At 43.9% G+C, this 11,462-nt stretch overlaps 1 protein-coding gene across 1 annotated transcript; it reads left to right on the top strand.

Moving 5' to 3' along the window:
• Positions 1-4,970: 4,970 nt before the first annotated feature.
• Positions 4,971-9,776, top strand: LOC308626833 (zinc finger protein 280A-like; the record flags this gene model as incomplete). The annotated part of the gene is given in 3 exon segments (XM_081252334.1): positions 4,971-5,039; positions 8,018-9,533; positions 9,537-9,776. Coding segments are annotated over 2 exon segments (1,695 nt in total). The 5' UTR covers positions 4,971-5,039; positions 8,018-8,078.
• Positions 9,777-11,462: the final 1,686 nt, after the last annotated feature.

The raw sequence follows: 11,462 nt of genomic DNA, 5'->3' as shown, positions 1-11,462 counted from the left end.
CAGAGACAGATACCTGTGGTCTGGGGCAGGAGTGAGACTTGCTGTACAGTGGGTGAATGCTCTTTTGCGTGGTCAGATTTTATTGTTAACTCTGCATAAGTATGATTTTTAATTGAAAAGTAGTTTCTGAGAATTCCCTGGTGGCCCAGTGGTTAGGACTTTGTGTTTCCACTGCAGGGGGCAGGGGTTCAATCCCTGGTTGGGGAACTAAGATCCTTCAAGCCACAGAGCTCGGCCAAAAAAAAAAGGATTTTCTAAGGGACAATACATTTTCCCTGGATCCACTGTCTAACTGTGCTTTTATGCCACTAATATCCCCGCAAGTTTTGTTTTGTTTTTAAATTAATAAAAACTTGTACATGATTTTTATTCAAAGGCTGACCCAAACCCATTCTCAATTGTCAAAAAAAAAAAAAGTCACATCTGATTTCAGGATTTCAGCGTTAGATGTAACTTGACATTTTTCTCCTTGGCACGATTCATCTGTAATTTGGAGTTTTTACCTTAATCCATGTGGTAAAGACAGAATTTCCCCCAAATCCTGGTTCTCTGCCAACCTGGCAGAGCTAAGGTTTTAACTAATTCCCCTTGCCCATCAGAGCACTTTTCTGTGAACAAGTCCCCTTCATTAGGGGTACCCTTTAGAGTTGGGGGCTCCCACTAAACCCTTTTTGTGGCTAGCACGGGCCACCGAAATTTTCATCTAGGAATGCCCTGGAAATTAACATCACCTTGCTTTGGGTAAGCAGGTGGTATAAGTCACCACTGATTGAATTTTTTAGTGTCCCGGTCCCTTGCCTTTTGGTCCCTCTCTGCCACACTCGTACATTTAACTCAGAGCTGAGAGCTGAGAGCAGAAGCAGCAGGAAGCCGAAGGCTCTGCCACTGATTATGAAAGCCCTAATCTCTTGAGATAAAGCTCTCCCAGGGAGAGTGGAAGAGGAAAAAGCTTGGAGAACAATGGTAGAGCCAAGCTCTCCCCTGGCGGCGGAGGAAGGGGTAGAGGCTGGCCATCTGGATTAGCGTCCTAAGGAACAGGTGTGCTTCCTGGGCCGCATTGTAAAGTAGAGTCCAGTTTTCACACAGTCCTGGTCTGCATGTCAGGAGGCACAGCCTGTGGTCCTGAGGGCCTGATCTCCTCCTGGGTACAAAGTTCTAAGATGGTGTGAGATGCCCAGCCCTGTTGGTAGATAATCAGGCTGACCACATATCACTCCACTATCATGACCACAAGTCCCAGGGAGCTGTCTCCACAGCACTGGGCCTGGGTTGGACTTGGCCATGGGGCTGTCCATGGAAGGAAAGGTTAGAACAGATCATTTCCTTTTTTTTTTCCTGCCCCGCCGTGCGGCATGTGGGATCTTAGGTCCTGGACCAGGGATCGAACTCACGTCCCCTGCTGTGGAAGCACAGAGTCTTATCACTGGACCGCCAGGGACGTCCCAGAGTATTCTGTTCTACAGCTGTGGTTTGTTTTTCTTCCTTTTCTTGGCCAAAACAGATACTTCCCCTCACATTCAGGATGGTATGAGAATGGGACTCACTCTGTCCTCAAGGTTCTGTCCATCACAGTCTAGAGAGAGAAGTAAAAGAGTTGGGGCCAGAAAGAGAATTGAGTGGGGCCCCTAGCAGCAGTGGTCTTCAGAAAGTAATCCACAAGAGGAACAGGCTGCTTCCTGGAAAATCAGGGTGGTTGGGCATTTGTTGATGGCCGGCAGTCACCTGGGAGCTGAGCTATCACCTGCATACCTCCTACCTATACCTGAGGTGAGCCCTCTCCATGGGCTCCTGATCTGAAGAGTGTAAGAGTGCTAGGGCGGCCACAACAAATACCACAGACTGGAGGTGGGGGAGAGCTTAAACAACAGGAAATTATTTTCTCCCAGTTCTGGAGGCTAGAAGTCCAAGATCAAGGTGTTGGCAGGGTGGCTTCTCCTGAGGCCTCTCTCTTTCGCGTGCAGATGGAGAGAGTGCTCTTGTTGTGTCCTTGTGTTCCTCTATGTCCAAGCATCCCTGAGGTCTTGTGTGTCCCAATTCCCTTTCTGCCACGCTGTGCGGCTTCTGGGATCTTGGTTCCCCAACCAGGGATTGAACCCAGGCCCTCGGCAGTGAAAGCATGGAGCCCTAACCACTGGACCACCAGGGAATGCCCCTCCCTCTTTTTATACAGAGACCCATCAGATCGGATTAGGAGCCACCCTAATAACCTCGTTTTAACTTAATCACCTCTTTAAAGGTATTATCTCCAAGTACGGTTACATTCTGAAGTGCTGGGGGTTAGGACTTCGACATATGAATTTTGCAGGACACAGTGAAGCCCAAAACAGGTGGTGATGGTAGGGGTGATTCACCTGGTGAATGCTGCACAGGTGCTGTCATCATCTGAAGCAGGGGATTTGTACCCCACCTGCTCCTTAGAAAGACCTGGGACCTTTAATAATACAGACTCCCTGGTCCCATTTCTGAAGATACTGATTCTGTTGGTTTGGAGTAAGATGGGCAGCATCAACCAGGACATAAATTCTTTTCAACAGCTCCCTAGTATTTACTGTTTAATATTTGGTCCTTGGCCAAGTGGCCTGGGCATCACCTGGAGCTTGTGAGAAACTCAGACTCTTAGGCTCTACCCAGAACTGCTGGACCAGAATGTGCATTTTCACAAGACCGCGTAGGTGATTCCTTAGATTCACTGAGGGTTAAGAAATACAATCCAGGTGATTCAAAAGTGCAGTCCGAACTGAATCCTGATCTCTGGGCTTTGCTTACATATCCCAGGTGGGGTCCTAGAATCTCTGAGGGGGGAGGGGGAGGCACCCAGCTCAAGCTCCAGCCTCTGATTGGTTTATTTTTTATTATTTTTTTAATATTCATTCATTCATTCATTCATTCATTCATTTACTTGGCTGTGCCGGGTCTTAGTTGCAGCATGCGGGATGTTTCTTTTTTTTTTTTTTTTTTTAGTTTCGGCATGCGGGATCTAGTTGCCTGACCAGGGATCGAACCTGGGACCCCTGCATTGGGAGTGTGGAGTCTTAACCACTGGACCACCACGGAAGTCCCTGATTGGTTTGTTGAGTCACCAATAACATGCTCATCCCAAGGCAGGTGCTCAGTGTGTCAAATGAAAGAGAAATGAATTCCTGACCCTCAACCCATCCTCAGGCTCCCTTGAAGGAGTGGACTCGTGGGTATTTTAATCATAGGAGAGATCAATGTTTCCCAAAGTATTGGAGGATTTTATACCTTGGGCCACCCTTCACTTCAGAATCAAATGGGGCAAACATTGAACATTCAGATTCCCAGGCCCCTGGTAATTTGAGTTTCCCAGGTGTGAGATGCAGCTCTGGAATCTGTATGTTTCACAATGTCCCAGGTGATTCTCAGATTTGAGCAATCTTTATAAACGTATCAAATAGTCAAAGTTTTCCTTCTTTTCCCCTAAGTTTTTGCAAACATTTTTAAGTTGACATCAAAAATGTTTTCATCATAAGTGTAAACACTGCAAAGGATGTATCTTCTGACGTACAATAAAAATAGGCCCTTTTAGTAAATAAAACTGGTGGCGATTTCACTGCCAAGGGCCCGGGTTCAATCCCTGGTCAGGGAACTAAGATCCTACCAGGAAGCCGTGCAACGTGGCCAAAAAAAAAGGAAATAAAACCTTTAATATCATGCTTTTAAACATATCCAAAAGAATGTAAATAGCATAGGGTTTTGATACTCACCACCATCCGTTTTAAAAAGTATAAAATGAGCTCTTTCTAATAGTCAGATCATTTATACTTATTTTTCCAGCTTCAGAGAGATATAATTGACATATATGGTGTGAATTTAAGATGTACAGCATGTTGATTTGATAAGAAAGGTTTTTGTTTGTTTGTTTTGCTGCTCTGCATGACATGTGGGATCTTAGTTCCCCAACCAGGGATCAAACATGCACCCCCTGAAGTGGAAGCGCGAGGTCTTAACCACTGGACCGCCAGGGAAGTCCCAGAAGGGTATTTTTGATGTTATATCAAGTTATGGCACTTTAGTATGCTTTCATTAGTGAACTTCATTTTTGTTCTAATTCAGTGACTCTGTTGCATTAGGAGTGGAAATACAAATAATTCTTGCCAGTGAGGAGTTGTTAGAAGCCCTCCCTATCCCCAAGAATCTGTATGCAGAGGGCTGTAAAGGCAGTGGGAGGGAAAATTTCAGATATAATCTAGGTGGTGAGGAGGGAAGGGAGAGTGAAGGAGGAGGAGGGAGGGAGGAGGGGAGAGGGAGGGAGACCAGGGTATGAGCTGTCACCCCTGGAACTGGTTTAAGAAAGAATGAGCCCCTGCTTAGAAAAAGCTCCTGGGCTTCAGCCTGAAGACCTACAATTAGGACCCCGGGAGTCCCATGGGTGCTGAGTCTTCAAGTGCAGACCACTTGGGAGTGAGCCCTGCCCCTTGGATCCCCCAGGGACAGGAGGAGAGCAGGGTTTTGCTCTCTGCAGATGGAGAATTTTCTGGCATTGGAAAAGGACCTCTGTCCTTTCAGGTTCCTGACCTCAGCCTGGGTTCTGTTGGAATATCTGTGTGGACCACATTCCCCTGCCCCTGCTTACCCCCAGTAGCTTAAAATGCAGGTAAATTAGAGATGAGGTGGTGAGCCTGTGGACGACAGAGAGGAGTGGGGACTCCTGCCATGAGGACCAGGAAGGCAGCTTCTGGGCCTGGCCCTGAAGCCCCACCCACATTCTTTCCTTTCACTGGCAATTTGGATGAAAGGTTTCTAGCTGAATATCCAATCAGGATAAACTGGTCCAGGAACGTGATTTGGAGCCCTGTTTGGATACTAGGGATTGGATCATAATGGGCTTTAAAAGGCATGGAATCTCCTGATTCAGCGTCACAGAGGAGAGCCAGGTAGGAGTTCCACGGACACAGGACTCAGGAAGTAACGCTGCTGAACTTGAGAGAAATCTCTCCTGGATATGGAGACCAGGACGTTCCAGCTTCACCCTTCGCTGGGGCTCAGAGTGCACTGAATCATCTGGACTTCAGGAGCTGGTGAGCTACGGAGTTTGGTATGCTCCATTTTGTTCTCTGAAGCCATGAGTCTGCAAACTTTCTCTGTAAAGGGCTAGATAGTAACTAGGCATTAAGGGCCATGTGGTCTCTTGCAGTGGCTTGACTCTGCCCTAGTAGTGCAAAACAGCCTCCAGCAACAGCAAGTGATCGTGGCTGTGTTCCAGTAAACTTTATTTGTGGACACTGAAACTTGAATATCATACAATTTTCACATGTCACAAAATATTCCTTTGTTTTTTTCCCCCAAATTAAAAAAAAAGTAAAAAAATTAAATATATTCTTAAAAGTTAAAAAAAAAAACCTTAAAAAACATTCTTAGCTTGGTGGCTGGGCAAAAAAAAAAAAAAAAGAAACAGGGGGCAAGCCAATTTGCCAATCCCTGTTTAAACCATTTGCCTATAGAAAGCAGCTAGCATCCCATTAGTGACTTGTGAAGTAAATTTAGTAGGATGGATTCAGCTTATGAAAAGAAATAGAATTTTTCATTGAATCTAAGATGCCATCAGTTGATATATATATATATATATATATATATATATATATATATATATATATATATATATATATATATACAGTTGGTATATATATATATTTACAGCCAAACAAACTTATGAAGTGCTACTAATGAAATGCAAGATAACAGAAATGGTCAAATGTCAACATTAGAATGTCCCTTAGTGTCAATGAACGTGTTAATGGCATGGAAGCTATCAGCAAATCTATTGTAGGGAGAGAACTACGTTACAAAACTTTTATTTCACTAATCACCCCTCCCCACACCCAACTACATACAGGCTGATTTTCTCCCTTGTATGATGGTGTTAAATCATTAGGATTTGGATTTAATTAAATGCTTGGAAAATCACTTCTCAGCTTTTGGCTAAGATCAAGTGTAAGTGCTTGGGGAGCCTGGCATTAGTGGGTTCGGGCCTGTTGTACAGGTAAATGATCATATTACTAACAGTTTATATTTATGTAGCAAACATGTAGCATTGACGGTATGCCAGATGTTGCTCTAGAAACAAAGAATACAGCAGTGAACAAAACACAACTCCCTGCCCTCATGTATGTAGCTCATAGACTAGTGGGTGGAGACAGAAAAGAAGCAAGATGTATTTTATACTTGTGTGTTAGGCAGGTGATAAACGCTATTGAAAAATAGCTTCGGAGGTGAATATAGCATGTGAGTTGGGGGAGGTTGTGATTTTTGAAAGCGTGGTCAGGGAAGTCTTGCAGAGAAGCTGTGGACCTGAAGCAGGTCAGGAGCTGGGATGCGGGTACCTGAGAAAGAGCATCCAAGGCAGGGGGAGCAACAGAAGTCCTGAGAAAGTACCGTCCTTCCTCGGTATCCGTGGGAGATTGGATCCAGGACTCCCCAACCCGAGGATACCAAAAGCCATGGATGACCCGAGTCCCTTATATAAAATGGTGTAGTATTTGCATGTAAACTGAGTAGATCCTCCCGTATGCTTTAAATCATCTCTGGATTCATTATAATACCTAATACAATGTTGATGCTGTGTAAATAGTTCTAAGTACAGTGTAATGCTATATATATAGTTGCCAGCATGAGACAACTTCAAGTTTTGCTTTTAAGATCTTTCTGGAATTAAAAAAAAAATTTTTGATCCGGGGCCTTCCCTGACGGTCCAATGGTTAAGTAAGACTTACACTGCAGGAGGCGAGTGTTCCATCCCTGGTCGGTGAACTAAGATCCGGCATGCCACGCAGTGCAACCAAAATAAAAAAAATTTTTTTGATCGGTGTACAGGGTCTGGTGCCTTCCAGACTCACAGAGTGGAGGGAGGGAGGGGCACCCGGGGCAATAGCCTAGGGCTCTTTTGGACGTTTCATGTTGGTTGGCATTTCTGAGTGAGATTGGAGATCTATAAGCAAAAGGGTGCATGTCAGCTCTCCATCAGAGTTTAATGGGAGCATTGGGGCCACCCTGGGGAGATAAGGCAAAAGTGGGGGCTGGGGGCCAGAGAGGTAAGTTTAAAATTATCATGTCACATAACTGGGTTTGAGCCTGTTTCCTCACATATAAAATAAGGGTGTTAATAGTTATCTCAATGTTTCAGCTGATGATTAAATAAGGCACCAATTTTGTCTTTTGAAATAAATACAATAGTCCCCCCTTATCCACGATGGGGAGAGGTGATGCATTCCAAGACCCTCAGTGGATGTCTGCTACCATGGATAGTATCAAACCCTATATACACAATGTTTTTTCCTATGCAAACATACCTACGATGCAGTTTAATTTATAAAAGCACAGTAAGAGATTGACAACAGTAATTAAGAACAAAATAGAACAATTATAACAATACACTGTTATAAAAGTTTTGTGAATGTGGTCTCTGTGTCAAAAATATTATTGTACTAATTTAATGTTTCTTCCATCTCAGCTAAGCACTTACCATGCACTGAGGCCATAACTTTTGCAGTTTGAAATGTGACAGCAATACGAATATGGATTTGTTTCCTTCTTCACAATTTCACAGATAGAAGATTCATTCTTACCATAGACCTTAGCAACATCAGCGTACAATTTTTTTTCTTTCTTTTTAATCAAACGGAGAACTTTTGCCTTTTTACCTAAAGGTAGCATTTTATGGATTCTCTCTGTCATATCTGAATTACCAGCATCACTCTGCTTGTGCTTTGGGGCCATTATTAAGTAAAATAAGGATGACTTGGACACGAGCATTGTGATATCTTGACAATCAATCTGATAACCCAATGTCCCAGGTGGGAGGAAGCAGTACGGCGCGAGACTCCCATCACACTCCTCAGAATGGTGTGCAATTTAAAACTTCCATGAGTTATTTATTTATTTCTGGAATTTTCCATTTAATATTTTCAGTTAACAACCGAGAGTTAACTGAAACCCCAGAGAGCAAAAACTCGGATCTGGGGGGACAACTGTACTGACCGTGTCATGTGGTTGCCTTTAGGTGGGAGTTTGCCAAAAGAAAGCAGTAGAAGGGACCACTTTAAGCAAAAAGCGATTGTAAAATGGCACACGTCTTTCTGTGTGAGGAAGCACAAGCACCAGAACGACCAGAGAAGAAGATGGGAGGGTCCAAACCCAGAGAAGAGGACGATGACAATGCTGAGGTGATCTTTGTTGGAGTGGAGCATGTCAATGAAGATACTGAAACCCTCTCTGTCAGAGTGATTTCAAATTCAAAGCCGGTCATTTCTAACATTTTGAACAGAGTGACCAGGGACTCATCCTCAACAAGAAAGAAGGGTCACGTGAGTCAAGATACCACTTGCACATTGCAGTCTGCAAATTGCAGGACCCCGATGTCAAAGGCAGCAGCCACTTCACCGGCTTTTCAATCTGAATGGGGAGACATAGATAGTCCTATTATTTTTGAGCCTTCGTCTAAACCTGATTATAAAATGAGCTCTCTGCAAGTTGTGCTTCACAATTCCTCAGATTTGCTCTCTCCATGGCCTCATTGTCTACCTGGAGCTGCATTCTCAGTAGGAGGCAAGGATAAAAGTCCTCGTGACTCAAAGCGACGTCCCACTTCAGATATGAATATATACAGTGGGAATCCCAAAAGACCTAAAGTCAGCCATGGAATGGCAGGGGAACAGGACTTAGCTGGTGTCTCTCCAGGTATCCTTCCTACAAAGAACACGAGTATGAGCCCGGAAGGTGTCCCGACCTCGTCAAGCCATGTTCACAATGGGGCATCATTTCCATGGGCTCATGCATATAACCAGGCACGTTACAATGTTATGGATCCAGATGGAGCATGTAGCTTGGAAAGGCTGGCAAAAAAAGACTTTTCAAGTCTAGCAAGTCAAAACAAGACTGTTGATCCCAAGAAAGGAAATCTGGTCATGTTACTTGATGATTTTTACTACGGACGGCATCCAGGAGACAGGCAGCCAGAATGGAAGACCCACACAGCCTTCAAGTGCCTCAGCTGCTTGAAAGTCCTAAAAAATATCAAGTTTATGACCCACGTGAAGAACCATTTGGAATTTGAGAAGCAGAGGGGTGACGGCTGGGAAATCCACACCACCTGCCGGTACTGCCACCGCCAGTTTCCCACCCCCTTCCAGCTGCAGTGTCACATTGAAAGCGTCCACACTTCCCAGGAGCCCTCTGCGGTCTGTAAAATCTGTGAATTGTCCTTCGAAACAGATCAGGTTCTCTTACAGCACATGAAGGTCAATCATAAACCTGGTGAAATGCCCTATGTGTGCCAGGTTTGCAATTACAGATCGTCAGCCTTTGCTGATGTAGAAGCACATTTCAGAACATGGCATGAAAACACGAACAGTTTGCTTTGTCTGTTTTGCCTCAAAATTTTCAAAGTGGCGGCATCCTACGTAAATCATGCTTGGAGGCACTGGAACAAGAGGGTCTTTCAATGTTCCAAGTGCCGGCTACAGTTTTTGACTTTGAAGGAGAAAATGGAGCACCAAACCAAGAATCATCAACCATTTTAAAAGCCAGAGCAACTGGAAGGGTTGCCTCCTGAAACAGAGGTCAAGATCCGAACTTCAGGTCAACCAGGAGCAAGAGAGGCAGCATCCATGATTGTGACCAACACTGAATCCCGAGTGTCACCCGAAAAAACTACCAAGAGGATGGCTATGAGCATGAGATATTCCAGATGTATTGCAGCAGGGGTTCTGGCTGAAAATTATGTTCTACCCACCTCCAGAAATCCCAAAAAGCTGAATTGAGGCTAGGCCAGCTGTACGTAGTGGCTCTTAGATGCCAGCAAGCAGTGCCAGTGCCTGTCTGGCTTTGCAGTGACTGAGATTGTACCTGTTTCATCTCTCCACTGTCAAGTAACTCCGAAGTCTCCATGCTCCTTCCCAGCCACCCTCTCCTTCCCAAAGTAACCACTTTTCTGACTTCAACCACCAGGGATTAGTTTTTCCTGTTTCTAAATTTAAGTAAATAGAATCACACGATAGATTCTTTTTGGTCTGGTCTTTGTTTTCTTTTAAATAAGTGAGATACATTCTTGTTGTGTGTCGCTGTGGCACATTCTTTCTCATTGCCGAGTAGAATTCCCTTGAATGAATATGGCACAGTTTATTTATCCATTTTATTGTTCCTGAACTTTGAGGCTCATAATTTTGCTATTTTGCATAAAGCTGCTATGAGCGTGTGTCTGTCTTTCATAGTAATTTCTTTAGGATATCTATATCTATATGTCTAAATATAGATATGAGAAGTTCTGAAACTGCATAGATTTAGCTTTCTAGTGTGTAGACACGGCCAAACACTTTTTCAAAGTGATTGAAACAATGTGTATTTCCACCAACAATACTGTGAATTCCATTTCTACAGCTCCAATACTTGGTACTGTCAGTCCTTTTCAGTATATAACTGAGCAGGACCCTGCAGGGCCTTCCCAGGGACAGATCCCCCACCCCCATGTCCCTGCCTCTTATTTGTAGAAGAGCTTTAGGTCCTAGGCCTTCCCCATGTTCCAAAGAGCGAATTTAACTAGAGAAGTGAGAAAATGCAGAAACAAAAGAAAACAATCAAGCAAGCAAGAAAAAACAATAATAGTTTAGCCATAAAACAAAGTCAAGGAACTTTAATTTCTCCTCAGGGGCTACAGATAATATCCTGAGCCATATCCTTGAGTTGTTTTGCAGAAACTAAAACCCCCAGAAAACAGAAGAAGTTAACTGTATGCTGCCCACCAGCATGTAGACCCCAGACCAGCTGGAACCAGAAGGTTGATGATGTTGACTCCTGAAATACAACCTGGTTACCTCACCACCAACCAATTGTCATAAGAATTGTGCATGAGCCAATCACACACCCTGCCACCCTCTCCCTCACGTTGTATTTAAAAACCCTTCCCTGAAAGCCATCCCAGAGTTTGGGTCTTTTGAGCATGAGCTGCCTGATCTTGCTTGGTCCAATTTTGGATGGCTTGCAATAAACAGTACTTTCCTTCATCACAACATGGTGTCAGTAGATTTGCTTTACTGCGCTCGGGCTAGCAGACTCAAGTTTTGTTCAGTAACAATTAGTGCTATCCTCTTGACTTTGTAGTGGTATCACATTGTAGTTTCATCTGCATTTCCCTGATGAGTAATGATTTTGAGAATTTTTTTTTCACATGCTTATTGGCCACTCGAATATTACCCTCTTTTATTAAGTGCCTATTCAAGTCTTGCTCCTCCTCTTAAAAAACAAAACTATAGACTGTCAACTGGGAAGGGCATTAGGGAACTTCTGGGACCCTGAAAATGTACCTTATTTTGGCCTCGATGGTGATTTCATGGGTGTACATATGTACAAAGAGTGGTGCTTCATGGAATGTTCTGTTTAAGAAATTGTCTGCCAAGGACATATTCCTCTCATGTTTTCTTCTGGAAATTTTACAGTATAGCTTTTCACAG

This window comes from Mesoplodon bidens (genome assembly GCF_964165515.1).
Source record: "Mesoplodon bidens genome assembly, chromosome: 13".
Taxonomy (NCBI): Eukaryota; Metazoa; Chordata; class Mammalia; order Artiodactyla; family Ziphiidae; genus Mesoplodon; species Mesoplodon bidens.
Note: the sequence above shows the minus strand (reverse complement) of the source record. Positions and strands in the feature narration are given on the sequence as shown.